The following is a 20937-nucleotide window of genomic DNA, read 5'->3' as shown; positions in this document are numbered from 1 at the left end:
ATGAACTGAATTGTTATTGTTGAACTTCTATTCGATGATTTATTTAAAAATACACAGAATGAGGGAAAAAGCGCTAGTTTTGATGTATGGAGCAGCAAGTTTTTCAACACAAGTATGTTGTTCAGCTACCAACGCTTGTGCTAAGCACTTGTTCAATAGGCATGTTTATTTATGACTCCAAATTGTTTCTTGGGAGCCTTTTCGCGCGATTCGGTATGAGACAAGATTAACCTGAGACTTCAACAGGTGTTTTCGCTGACTTCGGCGTGAACTATATTTAACCTTAACGATTAGCTCGGCTAGTTTTATTAGCGAGACTCAGCAGATTTAGTTTTGTTGGCGTAATTTCGCCAAAACGTTTTGCCAAATCTCGGTGACTTGCTGGGTGGGCCCGGCATTTTTGATTGCAGAGATTGAGAATCAGTTTTAAGTGTGCGGAACTCTATGATAACTTTCTTGCCCAAGTTTTGGCGACAGCTTGCTTGCGTTGATCGTGGGTTTGGGAAGCTTTGATATGTATGTGTATGTAATCCAGCTTTTGTTTTGATTTTTTGGACGCAGCTTTGAGAAATGCTAACTTTCTTGGCTACATCGCGTGTTGAAATATTGAGATTTTGAGTTAAATTAGCCTTCACCTTTCCCGCCATCTTCACGTAAACTGCTCCTGGTTTTGTTCCAACTTCTCGTTTATGATTCAACGTTAATTGAACCATGAACTTTTGCAATACTCTTGATATGTTTGAATTATAGATCCTTAATTTTTTCCCGAAGCATGATGGGCTAGCTTGGCTTCATCTTGGCCGAAACAAAATGCACAACTATAAAATTCACAACATGTAAACAAAGCATCTTAAATAGAACCTGTGCCAAATTTGTTTAATTTCTTCCTAGTTAGAAAAAAGTTATGGCCAGTTGTAAGTGCTACAATAATTTCGTATTTGTCCTTTATACAGTAGAATCCCGAATGTGGGACAGTTAACATACTTTTATAATAATATTTTACAACAGATTTTTTGAATTAGTTTAGAATAAGAATCAGGTAGTAAAGTCACGACTGCACCTCAACTAGCGAATCGGTTTCGTTAATTTGGTCGACTTGCATAAAATCAGTTTGAAAAATGATTTTTACTTAGTTAAGTGTGAAAATGATCAAAAATTAAGCATTTGTTCAATTTGGCTCGCGTTCGCGACAGCGAAAAAATACGCCTATTCCGTCAACCGTATGAAACGCGGGCTTTCGAAGACCCGAGAAGCGTCTTCAAGCTGCCTGCATCTGCTAGTAATGTACACCGAACATTCTGGGCACTTCTTTCCTATGCTATGCCTGCAATTCATTTCGTCGAACCTTCCCGAAGTTGCCACAAACGACCAGAATACCGCGCTATGTAGTATAAATACTGGCGTTTAACGAACTGCAGAATCAGAAGTATATCAACCGTGTTAGAGTCAGTATCAATTTAACCACCGTGATAGTAAACAACAAGTGATAAAACCCAACTGAAAGTGCTGCATTGTGAAGTTGTACCATTAAAAGTATAGTTAAATAAAACTAGTGTTAAGTAAAAGTGATCTTTTGCGATATCCGAAAGAAAACCAGTTTGGTGTTGCCTTCAGTCGGTAAACCGTTCCGGCTAGGATTTAGTGCTTTGCTCCGAGACCCTTCCACCCTCTCCGGCATGTTGGCATATGTGCCAAAAGCTCGATATGACCACCTGCTGCATGGCAATGACTTTCTTCAGAGTCCTGAGGCTGGTGCATTTTTTAGCTCTTAGCTTGTTCTCCAAAATGACCCAGATAGAATAATCGGGATTTTCATCTTCTGAACTCAAGAGCGATTGTGAGATCTAAATGAAGTTCGGAACGCTGTTTTGTTTGCCATTCTTTGTTTACTTGCACGAAAACGCGGTGAGCTTGTTTCTCGAGTGTTTTCGTATGATTTGCACGAAGTCGCAAGAGAAACCCAATTAGCGCAAACTTGCCCACTTCATACAACAAAAAATGTATTCTAGGGACACAGTTCATCTCCAGTTTGCGGACTGCGTCCATTGAAGTCTCTAGTTCCAAACAGATACCAACGAATAAAAAACAATAGTATCATTTTTCTCCAATTTATCTAACAAAATTGTAAAATTCCTTACACCAGTGAAATTTCGAACAGCAATACAGTTTGGCCCCGCAGAGTAGTTTTTCTTTCAATAATACGTATTTTGTCGCTTCTGAAACTTCTCAGCTGGACTCAAGCTCAGGCTACCGTACTGATTTAATGCTGTCAATCCAATCGACTGACGACTGAAAGAGACCGGAATCAAGAGGATCATAACATTAGTCTCTTACATTTTTTTCTATGATACTAACAGCTGCAAAGTCTGTCAAACAAAAAGGTCAAACTCCTTATCAGATTTTATCACATAGGTTCTACTGTGCCTTATCTTTTGTTTGAAGTGTTTGCAAATAAAATGTATGACATATGCTTACTCAATAATAAGTGAACAAGTCATAATACTAACTGCAAACATTCGTGTTAATAAGTATCTGTGTGTCTCTTTAAACCAAATCTAGAATTTATACACACATTCTTGATTACAAATGTTCAATATTTAAATTGAAACAAACGCAAGTGCCTCTATTATTACCTACATGAGAAAACTCACTCCTACAATGTCGTACAGAAAGCAACACGTTGCACGTTTTAGTGAAAATCGAAGATAAGCCATGACGCGCCTTCATTAGATTATGGACTCCGCAAAATTGCTCCGAGCAGCTCGGCTCAGTATGTAGCAACTTTTGCTTCGGAACGGTCGTGTGCGGACAAGTGGCGCATGTTCTTTTATTTAAAGTGTCGTTTTAACAGTAGATGGTATGTATCCGAGCTCTTATGCTATAAAATTTCCAAGTAACCTTGTCGCCTGCTCAAAGTACACATTAGATTGTACTTTTGTTTCCAATCGAATCGAAACATGGACTTTGACCGCAATTTTTCAAACGGGCTTACTTCGTATCGATTTCTACTTAGTTATCTTATCGTTCAATCAAATGTGTGGTGACTGAGATCCGTCAACAGATTCGTTGATGCTTTGCTTCGAAGGCTTGGTCCCGAGTTTAAAATTTTAAGAAACAACACAGAGCCGAAAATCAATCATTTCAAAGCGATTAGTCTGTATTGACGTCAAACCGCTCAAACGATCCGCGCAGTTTGCCTAGCGACGCTCCCCCTGATGGCGCAATAAAGGCGTCACGGGCGTCACTGATCGCTCGCGTACGGCGGAAGCACGCGATTGGTCCGCTCAAGGGGCTCGTCTACCGTTAATATCTTTCCCATTGGCCTTGTGCCTTTCGTATTCGAATTTCGACAAGAGCGTACCGGCGGCGTGGCGGTGGCATCGAGGCGCTCGACGCGCATGTGCCATACTGGTGTTGGTAGGTTCTGTCAAACCTGCATGCAGTGGTCGTGCAGGCATTGTTTACCATACAAAACCGGAATTTGCAAAATGATGCAAGCAAAAAGCGCGTGGTCAAGTTTGTGAAGGTGTTTTGCTACGTAGTTTAGTTAGAAAGAAGTTGAAATGTTTGCCCTAAATTGAGCCATTTAGTTTCAAGAACGTCACAGTGCGACAATAGTCGACCCAGAACTTGGAAGTGTAGGTATGTAGATAGTGCATTAATCAGTGGACAGTTTCTATTTTGAGTAATCAATACAATATGTCAAATATGGCTTTATCGGCTGTGTTCTTCTTATCTTGCTATTTGCTGTCCATTATCAGCTAGCGGCACCGAATCAACTTCGTGGTTCGCCATCGCGATTGCAAGCAAACAAAAGCCAGTTAATCTATAGCGAAAACCAGCGGCTTGAATTCCTTTGCCATCATCATCATTATCGTCAGTACCGAACCTGCCCCCGAAGTGTTCGTCTCGTCGATGATAGTGTAAATATTTAGCTAGGTTTAAATCACTTGCTTGAATAGTACCAATCTTTATTTTGTGTACGGTAAAGTAACGTAGTTGATCGTATTTCGTTGCAGGTAAAGCTAGCGACGCACACCACAGTATCGGACTACCTCAAAGTCGAACATTATGCAACGCATATAAATATAGAAGGGAACGTGGCGTGCGAAATCTTGTCGCCTGTCAACCAGAAGAAAGCCACTTTATCTGAGTGATACACGAAGCTTTACTAAATTCATCGTACTGCTATCTTCAGAATTTTATAATTCCAAATAAAGTAACCATTATGGCTACAGCACTAAAAAGCAAGGTGGCCCAAAAACCTTCAAACAAGGTGATCGGTGTTATCGATGAGGGGACCAGCATCACCCGGTTTGCGGTAAGTAGAATTACCTGTTAGGTACAGTTGGAATTTCCTGCATTTTCTTGTAAAACCTGCAGAACAAAGAATTTATTGAATATAATTTGGATTGATAAATAAAAGCCAATAAGATGTACAAACACTAACACAAACTCCCATCACTGTACCTTCCCTTGTGTAGTTTTTCAGGCTGCCCGACTTCGTTGAAATTTGCTCCCACCAGGTGAGCATCACTCAGATAGCACCACACGAAGGTTGGGCCGAGCAGAGTCCGGTTGAGATACTGGAGGCCGTCCGGCATTGCGCCGTCGAAGCGTGCCACAAGCTGGAACAGGTCGGCTACAAAGCAACGGACATCGCATCGATCGGTATTACCAATCAACGGGAAACTACGGTCGTGTGGGACAAGAAAACGGGCGAGCCACTGTACAACGCAATCGGTAATTAGTTTTTATTTCGCCCGTTGTCGATAAGACATTGCGCGTGGGATTCGGCAAATGAGCGAAATGATTTATTTGTGCATTTGTTTCTCCGTCAACAGTCTGGGATGATATCAGGACAAATTCCACGGTCGATAAGGTGCTAGCACGCCTACCGGACCAAAATCACAATCACTTTCGGTTGATATCGGGATTGCCCGTTTCACCGTACTTTTCCGCACTGAAACTGAAATGGCTGAAGGAAAATATCTACGCCGTTCGGCGGGCGTGCCGAGAGAAGCGTTGCTATGCCGGAACAATCGACACGTGGCTTATATGGGTAAACTAAAATCTCATTGAAATAACTTGCTTAGAATGACAGTTATTCCGCCTTACGTACAGAATCTTACGGGTGGCATCGAAGGGGGAGCATTTGTAACCGACGTCACGAACGCTTCCCGCACGCTGCTAATGAACATCGAAACACTACACTGGGATCCGCTGTTGATTAAAACATTTTCGCTACATGTGGATATGCTACCGGAGATTCGCAGCTCGTCGGAGATCTACGGAAGGATAGAGAATGTTGGAAGCGCATTGGACGGTGTTCCGATCAGTGCGATACTAGGCAATCAGCAGGCCAGCTTGGTTGGTCAGCAGTGCTTCCGGGAGGGACAGGCGAAAAACACCTACCGAAAGGGATGCTTTCTGCTGTACAATACCGGCGACAGGGTAAGTTTGTTCCGTTATTTCCTTCCATTTCAACCCATCTAAACATGTAAACAAAACAAGTGGAGCAGACTCAAGTTCTGACATTCAAATTTATTTGTACGAAGCATCGAACTTTCTTAATATTATACGGAAGCCGCCTGACAACGGTGATCACCGAGGTGATTTCCCCTTCTACGAAACCGTGACGAAATTAAAACGGCTGTTACATTAACAGACCGGCTAAAAGTCAGGCCGATGATTGCGCATCTTACATGGCCATTCACCATCAAGTGCTGTTGTAAAGCATTCAAGTTTACTACGTTTAACTGCGACCAGTTCAAGGCACTCCATTTCGTATGTTTTTACACAATCAGCTCGTGATGATGACATACAAACACAATTGATAAGCAAATTGGAAGCAGAGGCAGTAGCTAAATCCCAAATCTTTAACTGCAGGGGAAAGTCCAAAACTATCATTTGATAATTTCGTCAGGGAATGTCCCTATTAATAGAATTGATTCTTCAATTCATCAGTGTATGTTTCCTACTTGCCTAATAGAAAAAATCAGTTAAGTTCTTTACGCACGAGTTAGGCGATAAGCGCAGCGTAGAAAACTATTCAAAATGCTCCAGATAATTCGTGAATGATGCTTTGTTCACCGAGGCGTCTCGCTAAATCCGAGACGCCAGCCTTGTCACAAGCATAGGCAACGCAATCCTAGTAAGGGTCAAAAAACCATGTGGTGCCCCAGTTCAGTGCACTTGGTTTAAAGTTAGTGATTTTCTAGTGGAATGTGAATAATATTTTCGTAAACAAATCTTTAAAAGTGTATTCTTTCAAACTTGTATACATCGTTGATGGAAAGGTGCATTTTTTGTTGGGAACTTATTGATTTATTGCGAATTTTCTGGCAAGAGAGCTTAAGCTTAAGAAATCATCAAACGAGCGCGTATCAGCAAAGCTTTATAAACATGGTCGAGAAATGCTGGCAACGGCTCTACACTAGGTTATTTCTAACAGTTGGGAGAAGGAGAAGCTACCGGAGGAATGAATGGAGGGAGTTGTTTGTCCCATCTAGAAAAAGGATGATCCTCTCGACTGACGCAACTATCGCAGCATAACGCTAGTAAACATCGTCTACAAGGTACTCTGCCAGATCCTACTACGCCGGCTGTCATCGATACCACAGGATTTGGTAGGGTATTATCAGGTAGGGTTCATACGAGCTGGCACCACTATGGGCCAAATTTTTACCATTCGACAGATCTTACAAAACTACGCGGAATACAACGTTCCCTCTCATCGCAAATTTATTGACTTCAAAGCAGCATACGAAACAGTCAATAGAAACCACACGGTTTTGCGAACAAACTGACCCAATTGATCAGACCTACATTGGATTAAGTGACGGTGTTTCGTGCGCTGGGGGGGCGTTCGAGTTCCTTCGGAACGCGATAAGGATTGACAAGGTTATGGCTTATCCTACATGCTTTTCAGTATCACTCATGGATTATGCGACAGTGCAAAAGTCCCTTCTATAGTTAAGTGTACTGGTCAGAAGAACCAATGAGTCTTCGGCAGTGACGGCTATATTATGGGATAGTACTGGCAGCGAGGAACCAGTGGATAAAGTAGCTCCAGGTTTGAAGGAAGAGTAAACTCCAATACTAACAAGCACGCATCAAATTTTATAAGCATATCGCTCACTCAATAGCTATTATAGCCAAAAGCAATGCAGTGCAAGTTTTACAACAAACACCTGGGCGGATATTAAAATAGATCAAGTGAGTAAACGCATGGAAAAAAAACCGTTGACGGTGATGAACCAAAAGTGGTAGATGAGTTCGTATATTTGGGATCGCCAGTGACCGCGGACAACAACACTAGTAAGAGGATCCAGCGTCGCTTTCAAATAGGAAATGGGGGCCTACTTTTCACTTTGCAAAACGCATACGTCGCCATCGCCATCCGAAGCTGCCAACTCTTATTAGACCAGTAAACATTGCTCAGACAGGAGGACAGACGCGCTATTGCCGTCTTCGATCGGAAGGTGCTGAGGACGAGTTAGGAAGCACCTGAATAAGCATTGAAGTCACATTCACAATGCGATCAGTACTACACTATCCATGAACGGAAGATAGTCCCATCTGCAAAAACGTGCAACTACGAAAAACGCTGTTGAAGCCACGACAATTTTTCTTTAATATTGAATCGATTTTTGAAACAAATCGTTATAAAATCACTTGAATGTACTTAACAGAATACTTTTACTAAGCAATTTGTTCACAATTGACCTAAAATTTGTTTCAAAACTTAGAAGAACTGCTGAAGTTACTGATATGCGTTTATTTGGGCTTGAATAAGCAAGAATAAACGCATAACAGTCACAGCATGCCTTGCGTTGTCAGTGACTCGGCAGTATTTTCAAGACCACGTGTCGTTGTTGTTTTGATAATTCACGTGCTCGTTCAATTCAATTGTTCAAAATGTCCTTTTTGAATCAAATCTCTTCCTGGCCTTTTCTCCTTTTTATTGTAATTTGTTATCTTGAGTTTATAGTTATAGAACATTCACGGACATGTTTAGATGTGGCCAATGACGTCTTGAACACTTTATACGACTACCAATAGTCTAGACTTGCAAATCCGTGTATTTATAGGTGTCACATGATGGGTTTGTTGTCATTCAAGGTGCTTCTATGTTCAAGTCCCATATATTCCGGAACTTGTTTCCACTGTATCTTCGGAATCGTACATCCGATCCAAATTCTCCTCAATAGTGTTCTTCTAGGTCATATCTTCCGTTTGATAGTTGTTGCAAGAATCGGTCCAGGCATTTCCAAAAAAAACAGATGCTTATTGATATATCTTTACTACTGTGACTGTTATGCGTTTATTTGTAATATAGGACTGACATAGTTTGATATTTTTTTCAACATCTTGGGAACAAACATAACTTTTTTGTTTGAAATACAGTTGAACAGTGAAGAACAGTTAATTTAAAAATGATTCCCAGGTTTATCTCAAAAGTGGTGAAAAGTCAGATGCATTTATGGGCAGTACAGCACGGTTGCAGTATTTGGTATTTAGGTATAACTACAGCAACCTCTCAGGATCAGTGGTTTGAGCAGGGTGTCAGCGAGTGACTGACGAGAGAAACCAAACCAGAGTCCGCATGTGTGCTTCAACTGTGACATGCCAGCACAGAACAGAAGTGGAAGTAGAAATCCAAACACGTACATGCTACTTTCTACAGATACTAGCGAACCTGGCGGTAGCGAATCACTTTTTTCCACGAAAACACACGAACGCATACGAATGCACACGAAAGCATGTAAAAGCTGCTATGCGATTGGCAGCGAGCGTTCTGCTTATATTGCTGTTATTCGCTTCTGTGTGAAAACATTCCCAAAGAAAAGTAAAAACAAAAAAGACTCTGTTACCAATTTTGATCACCGAATTGTTCGGGCTTCCACCTCTGTTCTGTGATGCCAGAGTAATGAGAGAATGCGAGACACGTAAGAAACGCTATCACCAGGAGATTTTTTGACATTTTTACTTAGAATCAATTTGTCAATTAACGGGAAATTAGCAGTCATTAACTTTTCGTCGGAGAGCCCAATTTCGGAAGGAGTTTTGGACCCAAAAGCTGGGTTCCGGTTGCAAAAAAGTAAATACTGCCTTCTTCTTGCCAGTCTGAACACAGTGAATATATTTTCTTGAACAGAATTTTTGTTTCAAACAAAAAAACTGCTTTTGAAATTGGCAAAATCGATGATGACTAATTTCACCTTAAAACAACGAAACCTTCAGATTTTCCCGAATCTGTCGTTAATATCCCGTCAATTTTTACGAGGTTTATATCTCCACCCCACGAAAAACACCCCCAGACTATCACGTTTCCTTCTTCACGCTTCACCGTGCCTTGGATGTGGCGGTCCTGAAGTTCCTCACCAGGTCTGCACCGCACACGAATCCGCCGCTCTCAATAAAGCAGCTGGAAGTCCAGAGCACCTCTTTCCAGAACTCTAGGGGCTCATCAGCATCCTTCTTAGCAAACTTAAGCCATTTAGCTCTATTTATCTTGGTGATAAATGGGTGCTTTCGGACAACTTTGCTACTCAACCCCTGTGTTACGGGACGGTGACGAACAGTTCGACCGAAAACTGAGAGCTGTCTTTCCTGCCTCTGCCGAGGCGATCCCCCACTAAAACTGATCAAAATGACAGCAAAGTAAAATTTGTACGGAGTTGCAGCATACAAACCAGTCTTGAAAGAAAATGGGTCAAAGAAAATAAAGCCTAGCTAAAACTAAATTTGGACGCATAGAAAAATCTCTAACTCAAGACTGAAGTGTTACAGCAAGCCCATCAATGACTGGATTACTGTATTTTTATTCTACTCTAAGTTTCACAGTGATACATTACTGCATTGTTCGGGTTCTGATCAAATCTTGACTGAGTCAGCATGTATCTTGCACTTTGGATGCATTTCTTTAGCATTGTTGACTGTAGCCCGGTTTCGCCGAAGTCGTTATTTGACCATTACTAAAAAATTTTCAATGGGTTGAAGCTCCGGACAATTTGGAGGATTCATCTCTTTAGGCACGACATCGACATCATTAGCCGCATACCACTCAAGCACGACTTTAGAGTAGTGACAGCTAGCTAAATCAGCCCAGAATATAACGTTACCCTTATGTTTACGAATGAATGGCAAAATCCGTTTCTTTAAGCATGGACTTCTTCCATGTATAAATTTGATGTCATTGCTGGGTCTTCAGTCCACAGCTAAATATTCCTTGCCAGATCATGGCCTTCTTTGCGGATTTATCAACAAATACCAACTTAAACTTGCCTTGCACTTCGCCAGGCCCAGTTGCCATGTAAAATTTTTGACCGGGAACTTGCTTGAAATCCATTTTCACGTAGATTTCGTCGTCCATTAAAATATGACCGTTGAAAAATTGCTCGTACAAACGCCTAGCACGCTTCTTGGCTATCAAATTCTGCTTGAAGTGCCGATTCGAATGTTTACTGGCACTGTAAGACCTGTACCCTACTCGAGCGAGGTTATTCCGCATGGTTTGATAGTTGGCATCGTACATTCTAGCCATAACCCGGATGGAGATGGCAGGATTAGACTTAACGCACCTTAATAGCTTTCCTCTCAACTTTCAGTCCAAGGTTCCGGGTTTCATAAAAGTTCTTTCCCGTCTTTCCAAACCTTCTCCTCCTTATAGCCACTATTGATTTTGGCATTTTTACCACTTTCGCCAACTTTGATCGAGACCACTTAGGATTTTCCAGGTGTTTGTAATTTTTTTACGTCGTTCGTGTTCTATTCGGTTCTGCTCCGCAACGTAACGTGATGGATTCAGAATGAACTTGGTTCGCAATCTCTCACTGATCGATCACATTGAGCGGATTAGCAGAAATCGTCGTCTGAAATCAGAGAGGAAGACCGCTCTCAAGAAATTTTCAAAATATAGAACGTTGCCACTCCGTAACCACTACCTGTCGATCAACACGTGTTACAAACGATTGAGCCGCTCCTGTTTCCGGAACTACCAGAGCAACATCGAACGCAGACTGAAAAGGAATCCAAAATCCTTTTGGAAGCACGTAAACGAACAACGGAAGGACAATGGGCTTCCTTCGGTAATGTTCCTGGGTAGTGAAACTGCCAGCAACTTAGAACAGATTTCCCAACTATTCGCGTGGAAATTCTCCAGTGTATTTGCTGACGAAAGGTTAACAAGAGAAGAAATTTCCGCAGCCGTCCAGTGCGTCCCCGTACTTAGCAATTGTTTAACTCACGTTTCCATTGACGACGCGATGGCCATATCAGCCGCCGCGAACCTAAAATCCTCTCGTTCTTCTGGACCGGATGGTATTCCATCTCTTCTGCTGAAACAGTGTATCAACACCTTGGCTGCTCCGATGAGCACGGCTTTATGCCCAAGCGGTCCACGACAACTAATCTTCTAACTCTTACGTTCGACGTGATAAAAGGTTTTGACGACCGGTCGCAGACGGACGTTATTTACACGGACCTTTCCGCTGCTTTCGACAAAATGAACCATCGAATCGCCATCGCCAAATTGGACAAACTCGGAATCGGAGGCTCGTTGCTACGATGGTTTAATTCTTACCTCTCTGATCGCCACCTAGAAGTTAGCATCGACGGGTTTACCTCCAGACCTTTCACTGCTAACTGTGGAACTCCACAAGGTAGCCATCTCGGATCTTTGGTTTTCCTCGTCTATGCCCGTGACTATCTTTTGCCGACGATCTGAAGCTGTATGCTAAAGTCGATCGTCCGTCCGACGCCGCGTCCCTGCAAGAGCAGCTATTGACTATTGCTGCTAAATTCCGACAAATGCGAAATAATTACATTCTCAAGAAAATGGAACCCTCTCGTTTTCAACTACATGCTATCAGATGTGCCTTTACGCCGCGAAAACTGTGTCAAGGACTGGGGAATACTGCTTGATTCCAAGCTTGACTTCAAACAGCACATCGCATTTATAGTCGACAAGGAATCTGGGGTTTATCATGCGGATCGCCAAAAACTTCAAAGAAATCTACTGCCTCAAAGCTCTTTACTGCGCTCTTGCCCGGTCCAACCTTGAGTACTGCGCTCCTGTGTGGAGTCCTTACTACCAAAGTGGAGTTGACCGAATCGAACCAGTGCAGCGCCGATTCATACGTTTCACACTTCGGAGATGGCCCTGGAACGACCCCTTTCAACTACCCTGCTATGAACAACGCTGCAGACTCATCGATCTTGACCTGTTGAACACTCGTCGCGACCCATTTGGGTCAAAGTAGCAAAAAATCCCACTGGCTCAGTGGCAGTGGCGATTCATTAGCGTCAGAGATCAAATACAATAAAAAGGCATAGTCGCAATCAGTTTAGCTGACATTCTGGTTCCCTTTTAACAGATGATGAAAATTGCTATGAGCACAGGCTTATTGCCTTGTTGCGAGAGCATCTGATGGTGATGGTTGTGTTAGTTGAATCAGTGATTGTGGATCGTTGGCAACATTTTGTTGCGAGTTATGGCCATGCCTAGTAGCTACAAAGACTATAGATTACAGAGGCGCCTCGGCACTTAAAAACCGCCTAATTTTTACTCAAAACTCATTTACTCATTTTTATTCAAAATTTAGCGGTTTTTGAGTGCCAAGTCGCCTTTGTAATCTATAGTCTCTGTACTGGTAGCGATTATCGGGACATACTAGAGTTCTGAATTGAGAGACTGGCCATGTTACTCAAAAACTCGCATCATTAAACCAACGACACTCACTGATTACGTGAAACGTGTTTTTTTTTGCGTGAAGAAACGCTCTATGCCATGCACACTAATGATGATGTGGCACAGTGTGGGACTCTAACCCACTAAAAACCTCACGGTCATCTGACCTTAACCCCCCCGGAACTACCGTTAAGTATTACTTCGGGGGGAGGCTATGTCTGTACACTGCTCCGTGCACCTGTCACGTGAACCGATCCCGAGATGGCGACCGTCATAATGTCCACTCCTTCTCAGCCACCCTCTCAGGGTTCTGCCATCCGTAATGCTACTCATGCTCCTTCACCGTCCACTTTCCTTTTTCCTTTCACCTGTCAAGACGTGTACCGATGTAGGGATGGCGACCATCTTAACTTCCGTCCCTTCACGGCCACTCTCGCAGGATTTCTTCCTATGGCGCGCGTTTGTAGCTGCTCCAATAATCCCCGACGATGGATTTATTCTTCTCCGTCAGAGATTTCCCCGACGAAGGAATATCTCCCGACACCGATACGCGAATCGACTTCCTCAGCTGCTTGCACTGTGTCCATCTCGCCGATGCCGGATCGCTGCTCGTTTCTCCATTCACGTTGCAGCTCCGACAGAATTTGCGTCACTGCTACGCTAACGGCATTCCAAGTGGCCTCCTCTCGACACATTTCGGTGACGATATTCTCCGCGTAAAGAGTGGGCATCTCTCTTGGCGCTGCCTCGAATCTTGGACAATCGAACACTACATGTTCTGGCATTTCATCCACGTTTCTGCACTCCGGACAGAGAGGTGACCTTGCATGTCCGAATCGATATAGGTACTGTCTAAAGCAGCCGTGACCAGACAGAAACTGCGTCAGGTAAAAGTTCACTTCTCCATGCTTTCATTTTACCCACGTCGAGATTCGGTATTAGTCTGTGGGTCCATCTACCGTTCACGGCCGTGTCCCACTGTGACTGCCACTTGACCATTGACTGCACTCGCACCAGTTTCTTTATGCCTCTGGTTTCCTTCCGCCTGTAGCACTCGCTGTCCTCCTCCAGGATTACGTCGATGGGAATCATCCCGCCAATAACGCATACTGCCTCCAACGAGATAGTCCTGTACGCGACTTGCGACCTGCATTGCCATGAGTCTGAACGTACCGTTTAACTTCGCTCGATTCCCTTTAGTCTTTAATGCTGCAATCCAAGCTGGACCACCGTACCTAAGTATCGACATGGATACACTGGCCAGCAAGCGTCTTCTACTACTCCTTGGTTCTGAGTTGTTCGACATTATCCTAGCAAGTGCATTAGTGGCCTTTGCCGCCTTCTCACAAGCGTAATCAACGTGGTCAGCATTTCCACCTCTTCCAACGATTCACCTGTGACCGTTAGTACTACGTCGTCTGCAAAGCCGACAATCTCGACACCTTTAGGTAGCTTTAATGTCAACACGTCCTTGTACATTCCATTCCAAAGCGTTGGACCGAGGATGGAACCTTGAGGGATGCCCGCCGTGATCCTGATGGACTTTCGTCCAACTGACGTGTCGTACACTAGCACTCGATTCTGAAAGTAGCTCCTCAGAATTCTGCACAAGTAGTCGGGGACCGTCGACTTTCCTTTCCGGAAACCAAATTGCTTGTTGGACAATCCGTGCTCGCTCTCCGTGTATCTCGTCAATCTGTTGAGAATTACCCTTTCCAGGAGTTTTCCTAGAGTATCCAGCAGGCATATAGGCTTATACGAAGCAGGATCGCCCGATGGTTTACCTGGTTTAGGTAGCAGCACCAGCTTCTGCGCCTTCCATCTGCCTGGGAAGTGGCTTTCGTCCAGGCATTTCTGCATGACCGACCTAAACATGTCCGGAAACGCCAAGATCGCCGTTTTCAAAACAATGTTGGGGTTTCCATCCATTCCGGGTGCTTTTCTCGTCTTCAATCCCTTTGCAACTATCACCAGTTCCTCATTGGTGATTATTCTTTCTGCGGCGTTGCTATCCTCTTGCTCACGATACGGAGTTGGGGGCCATGTCGTTGGGGCATGCTGCGGAAAGAGTCTCTCGATGATCATCTTCAGCTTGTTTGGACATGTTTGAGCGGGCATCGAGGGGCCTTTCAACTTTCTCATGGTGATGCGGTATGCGTCACCCCATGGGTTGGCATCGGCGTCGTGGCACAGCTCCTTGAAACAGTTAGATTTGCACCGCTTGATCTCCTGTTTCAGTGTAGCACTAGCCACTCTGTAGACTTCTCTACGTTTCTCTCTTTTCGTCTCAGATCTTGCTCGCTGTGCGCGTCTTCTGGCGCTGAGACATCTAGCTGCCTCATTCCACCAGTACGCTGGTCGTCGTTTGTTCCTGGGTTCCAATTTTCTTGGCATGGTTGTGTCACATGCTCTGACTAGCCTTTCCATCAGCTCACCTACGTCCCGGACTGAAGGGCCACTCTCTGCTCGCAAAGCTTCGACAAAAAGAGCGCTGTCGAATTGCTTCGTTTTCCACTTGCGCTCGTGGACTCTATGCCTCTGTGGTGGCACAGTGTTTCGCTGGCCAATGTAGTACCGGATCGCCTGATAGTCACTGTGAGTGTAACTCTCGCAAACTCTCCAGTTTGTGTTTGCCACCAACGACGGGCTGCAAAAGGTGACGACGATAATAGATTCTCGCCCATCTTTGCGGAAGGTGCTGGTGGTGCCTTCGTTCATTAGGTTGACATCCAGTTTTGCAAGAGCTTGTAGTAGACTGTAGCCTCTTGCATTGGTGCATCTGGTTCCCCAATCCACTGCCCAAGCATTAAAATCTCCTCCAATCACAACTGGTCTCCGATTGGTGAGCTGTTCGGTAAGTTCGTCCAACATCAGGTGAAACTGCTCCATTGTCCACCTTGGGGGTGCATAGCAACTACACACGAATATACCGTTGATCTTGGCGATAACGAACCCGTTGTTTGTGCTCGTGACCACTTCCTGGATAGGATATCTACCCGTAATATAAATTGCAGCCATCCTTGCTCTGTCTGCAATCCAGTTACCGTTGTCAGGAGGAACATGATACGGTTCTGCAATAATTGCAACGTCGCACTCCGTTTCTATAGTTGACTGCAACAGCAGTTGTTGTGCCGTGTCACAGTGGTTCAGATTGATACGTAAAACTTGTATCGCTGGTTTAATGATGACAAGTTCTCGCGAGCTACTGAGTTGCCGTGGCCAATCTCTCAATCTCAAATCTTCAAACCAAATATTCTCCCGCATCCAATTTCATATACTGAGGCCGTGAAACCTTTGCTGGCGAGTAACAGTACGGATTTCGAGAGGGGCGCTTCCCAATGAACCGAATGGTCATCTTGAAACAGATCCTCGATAAATTCCGGGAGTTCAACTTGCAGATCTGTTTATGGACTACAAGGCGATGTACGATTTTGTTGTACGAAATGAGCTTTGGTGGATTGAACTTGTGAATGGGTTTTTCAATGAAACCGATTAGATTGATACGTGTCATCCGTAATAGTGATGATTTGAGGTAAAGTATCAAAATAGCGAGCTGCGATTCGGAGTCGTTTGTCACGTTAGACGGTTTGAAGCAAGGTGACAGGTTATCCACTTTGCGTTTCAACATTGCTGGCTGGCCAAGTAGCAACTATGTTGCAAGGGTGACCAGTAAAAGCGATATTTAGGTACTGAATCGACAATCGCATTGCTACCGAGAAAGTAAAGTAAATTTAGCAAGAATATTTGTATATTTGTACTCTGCCGCCGCGTTAGCTTCGACGTACGATGCTGGTCTAACAAGCCTCTAGCGTCAGTAAGGTATAGTTCCACTAGCCCCCGTCATTGTCCTGCACTCTAATTACCGGCTGCGAGGTTTGTCAAAATAAGAGGCTAAGTCTTAAAGACGTTTATGCCCTAGGAAGAACGCAGAAAAAGAAGATTTGTACAAAGCTGTCGTGGATAAATTTAAATATGGAAATTAAGAATTTTAAACGTTTAAAAAGCGAACAAAACGCCCAAACTTAAGGAGGGTTTTGATTAATGAGTAGTTTTATTACATTCGATTCAAACCGGAAAATGATGACTTGCTTGCCTCCCGCCTCGGTAAGAGAATTGTCTGTGGACAATTCTTTGTTTTATAATGCATCTGAAAGTTGTTCTAATAACTTATGTATGAACTGTACGTCATTATTCTCAAAATATAATTCCAATGAAATTTTTTTCACCCTTAACAGTGCGTTCATTCCACTCACGGACTGGTAACAACCGTAGCCTACAAGATGGGACCAAACAGACCGGTGGTGTACGCCCTGGAAGGATCGGTAGCGGTCGCAGGTTTTGCGATGAAATGGCTCAGGGATAACCTCGGGTTGCTGACAGACATTCCAAACGATTCGGAGGAGGTAAATGGGGCCGGTCCGGCCGAACTGTGACTTGTTGTTTAAAACTGTTAAACTTGTTTATTTGTAGATAGCCGGAAGTGTCTTCTCTACCGGAGATGTTTACTTCGTACCTGCATTCACTGGCCTTTACGCACCGTACTGGAGAAAGGATGCCAGAGGGTAAGTGGGCTTTGAGTTTGGTAGCGCCAGGAACACTCGATGGTTTTGTTTAATCATTATCATTATGAAGTGGTCTCGAGATGGAATAATGTCAGTTTCGTGATTTTTTTTCACGTATGGTCAGTCAGTAGAAATGAGAAAACCTCTTAGGGGATTTTTGAGTAGTCTAGGGAATTGTTGTTCAAATATTGATAAAAAAAACAACACCGACTGGCGTATCACATTTTACCGTGTGACAATAAAAGACGCCTTAATCGTAAATCTTACATCGCTGTGAAGATTCCATCTCGTTTGACGGCATCCCAGCAAATTATTCCTGTGCTATTATTTTTATAGCTTGATAAGCAGCGAATTATTCCTGTGCTGTGTAAAACTGCTATCGACTGGCTACAGTCTAAATTACACTTATATTGCTCGTCGGCGTGTACGGTAATGGGGCTTATCCGAAGAAAATAGGTCCTGTGTTGTGCTCCAGAGGGTGTATTTGCAATGTTTATTGAATTCATATTTTAATAAAAATCCTAAATTTGGTTTGAAGCGTTCAGATGTCACATATAGACAACTCTAATTTACTTCGGTGTGCAATACTTATCTGTGTACCTATACATCATTCACGGATTTAACCGTTCGAGTTGAACTTTGTAACAGCTGAAACAAGAGCTTTAGTCCCCCAGAGGCGTCGTTTGTTAGCAACAAACATCTCACCACCAATGGTGCATTGCTGTGTGATTCGTAAACAGTAAAAAAGGTTTGCATTTCATGAGCCATTAAATGAATTAAAAAACAAACAACGAATAAAACTGATAGCCAGGTCGAAGTGTCCTTTTCGAACGATTCCAGCAAACAGCAGTCTAGTTGTGACGTCTGCCTGGACGGAATCGGTCAGAAATGAATTTCAAAGTTCCGCGAACGGCGGCGATGATTAATTGAATCAATTGCCACAAACTGCCAAATCTTTTAATCTCAAAAAACACGAAAACATTGAACCGAGCCAGTGGAGAGGTCATATTACGGCCCGTGCCGGATTGAATCCTTTTAAGCTGGCGCTCATTCGCTGGGTTATTCGCTCCTAAAGCAGTTCACCGTGAGTTGCAACGTGCAAAGTGGAATACTTCTTTGAGCTTAGTGGCAGTTCTGAAGCATCATAAAGTTCACGTGAGTATGACTTTCTTGCATTGTACTTAGCTGAAAGCACCGTGAAATTAATGGCTTTTACATGCAAAAATGCTCGTACACCGGAGTAATTTTATATCTTCTCAAGTTTTGAGCTCTAGTTTTTAGCTCTTTTAAGAGAGTTAGTTAATATTTTAGCACATATTAAATTTTTTGTCATCTTCCTTGAACTCAAAGAAGTTTTTGCATGTTAATAAAAATTCGTGTTGCGTCTAGTTCCTTCCCATGTGGGTCGCTTTATCAATAGCGCGCTACAACCCTTTCGTTACTCATAATGTCAAGTGCATGGTCGCATACACAGATAAGTAGATCACGTCTTGTATAAATTTGCTTCATATGTTCGGTCACTCTGACAGCTGTAATTCTAAAGCAATTTGCGTCTTGAGTAACTGCAAACTATGTTTTTTCGTCAAACTTTCTCTGAATCTGATCAAAACGCAAAGCAAATCAATCTATTTATCTGTGAGAAAAAAAAACGAAGGTAGACACATTCCACCCCGAGACACACGGCATCCCACCCGCAAATCAAATTGCGCATCAATATGCACACGATCACCGCTTAACCGCCCTTTCCCTCAGCCTCCCGGCAGCAGCACAAAGTGAGCCCTTACTCATTACTACTACTCGACACACACGTACACCTTCTTTCCTATCCGAACCGATCAACGATAATGAAATTTGTCGTGTTATTTCAAGCATCATCTGCGGCCTGACCAGCTTCACCACCAAGCACCATATCATACGGGCTGCCCTGGAGGCCGTCTGCTTTCAGACACGTGATATTATCGAAGCGATGAAAAAAGACTGCGGGTGAGTTCGCACAACAACGGGGCGTTCGCCAAATCGCGCAAACAACCTGTTCTTCTTGACTCGATTAGTGAACGAGTAGTATCTATGAAACAACACTGATAAAAGTAATCGTCGTTTTTTTTTTCTCCCACCTTGCGAACATCATTAGCATAAATCTAACCAAGCTTCATGCGGACGGTATCATGACCAACAACAAACTGCTGATGCAACTGCAGGCCGATTTGAGCGGAATTCCAGTGTGTAAGTGTAAAACCCTTCTAGAGATCTAAACTTCAACCCTGTTCGAAGCTTAGACAAGTTTCTAAAGATAGTTCGTTTATTAAAAGTACACCTTTTGTTGCATTGATTACCTTACATCGCCACAGTAAAAACGGAAGTCCCCGATCCTGCTGCACTTGGTACGGCGATGGCTGCAGCGCAAGCGAGAGGTATTGATCTCTACGACATGGAACCGGACAACTGGTAAGTGCTATCGTAATCCTCGGAAAATCGGAAAAGCTTGACCAACTTTCACCTTGCTTGTTTGTAGGGATCAACAATTACACATAACTCATGAGACATTCCTGCCGACTACCACCGAGACGGAGCGAAACGTACGTTACACCAAGTGGAAAATGGCCGTCCAGCGAAGCTTGGGCTGGGTTGTATGCAAAAAGAGTAAAGACATGACTGGTGCGTGTCCCGCAAAATTGTCCTATTTCACCACAAAAGTTTTATAATAATCCGGTAATATTGTTTCAGACGAACGCTACGCGCTGCTTGCGTCCATTCCGGCGAGTCTCTTCCTGGTGTCTTCCTTCCTGATGCTGGTGTTCTCTCAAACACGCCAAACAAGCTGATGAGCCCCGGCGTGCTGCTTTGCTGCTGCTCAAGCATGTGGCTGCTGTTAGCTTCTTTCATTAGTTTACTACCTACTCCTAGAAGTGATCGTACACTGACATGAATTAGCTGGACCATCTTTATACCTGCCAGCATTCGGCACAAGGTGCTTAATTTTACTAGAATAACTGTGAACATTTCGGACAGGATACTACGTACAAAACAATATTTTTTTCAGTATCGCTACTACATTCAATGTTAAGAACATTCTAATTCATAAAATTAAGCTACGAGTAACAATCGAAGAAGGTTTATCCGAATAGAGTTTTTGTTATAACCAAATTTTAAGTTTTCGTTGTGGTTGTAAAAGATAGTGCCGCTGTAGTAGTTAGTGCTTAAAAGTTGACAAAGGCCAAGTATTGCTAACTCTTCCAGTTTATGTTTAATGCGGTTTCAGTAGGTATGCGCTGTATTTGTCAGTTTTCAGCAATTTATTTTAAATACGTATAAGGCAACGACGAATTTGAGACTTCTTTAAATTATATTTTACTTAAAGTGTGTTGTTAGCAGATTATACTATCAGGTGTTACTCGAAAACTCCATCGAACTGTGATCTCATCCGAAATAATTCTCGATGGAGCTCTTTTAATCTCCTTCGTTCTGTATGTCACCTTTGATAGTAGGTAAGTAATTGCCATAACTTGCAAATTCATTTTGGTAGAAAACCATACTAGATGAATAAACCGAACGTTTAACCCATTGGGAAAGATCATTCTTGAAAAGGTGCTGACGGGTACTCGTCAACGAAAGTATACTGATACAACACTGCTTCCAACGACCATTTCCGATTTACACATAACAAAAGTTGGCACGATACTT

At 43.2% G+C, this 20937-nt stretch overlaps 1 protein-coding gene across 3 annotated transcripts; it reads left to right on the top strand.

The window, feature by feature from the left end:
- Positions 1-2757: 2757 nt before the first annotated feature.
- LOC128744760 (glycerol kinase) lies at positions 2758-20648 on the top strand. 3 transcript variants are annotated; one of them, XM_053841987.1, is made up of 13 exons: positions 3558-3642; positions 3762-3923; positions 4020-4321; positions 4485-4743; positions 4845-5062; positions 5125-5454; positions 16930-17097; positions 17165-17256; positions 19126-19239; positions 19388-19479; positions 19605-19701; positions 19769-19911; positions 19981-20648. In XM_053841987.1, exons 3-13 carry the CDS (start codon positions 4229-4231, stop codon positions 20076-20078), a joined length of 1704 nt encoding a protein of 567 aa, XP_053697962.1. In that variant the 5' UTR covers positions 3558-3642; positions 3762-3923; positions 4020-4228; the 3' UTR covers positions 20079-20648. The 3 variants fall into 3 exon arrangements, with proteins under 3 accessions (XP_053697961.1, XP_053697963.1, XP_053697962.1); XM_053841986.1 differs by lacking the exons at positions 3558-3642; positions 3762-3923 and adding an exon at positions 2758-2857; XM_053841988.1 differs by lacking the exon at positions 3762-3923 and having other exon boundaries at positions 3526-3642.
- The last annotated feature ends 289 nt before the right edge of the window (positions 20649-20937 follow it).

Source organism: Sabethes cyaneus, chromosome 3 (genome assembly GCF_943734655.1).
Source record: "Sabethes cyaneus chromosome 3, idSabCyanKW18_F2, whole genome shotgun sequence".
In the NCBI taxonomy this organism is placed as follows: domain Eukaryota; kingdom Metazoa; phylum Arthropoda; class Insecta; order Diptera; family Culicidae; genus Sabethes; species Sabethes cyaneus.
The sequence above is the reverse complement of the archived record's forward strand: the minus strand, read 5'-3'. Positions and strand labels throughout refer to the sequence as shown.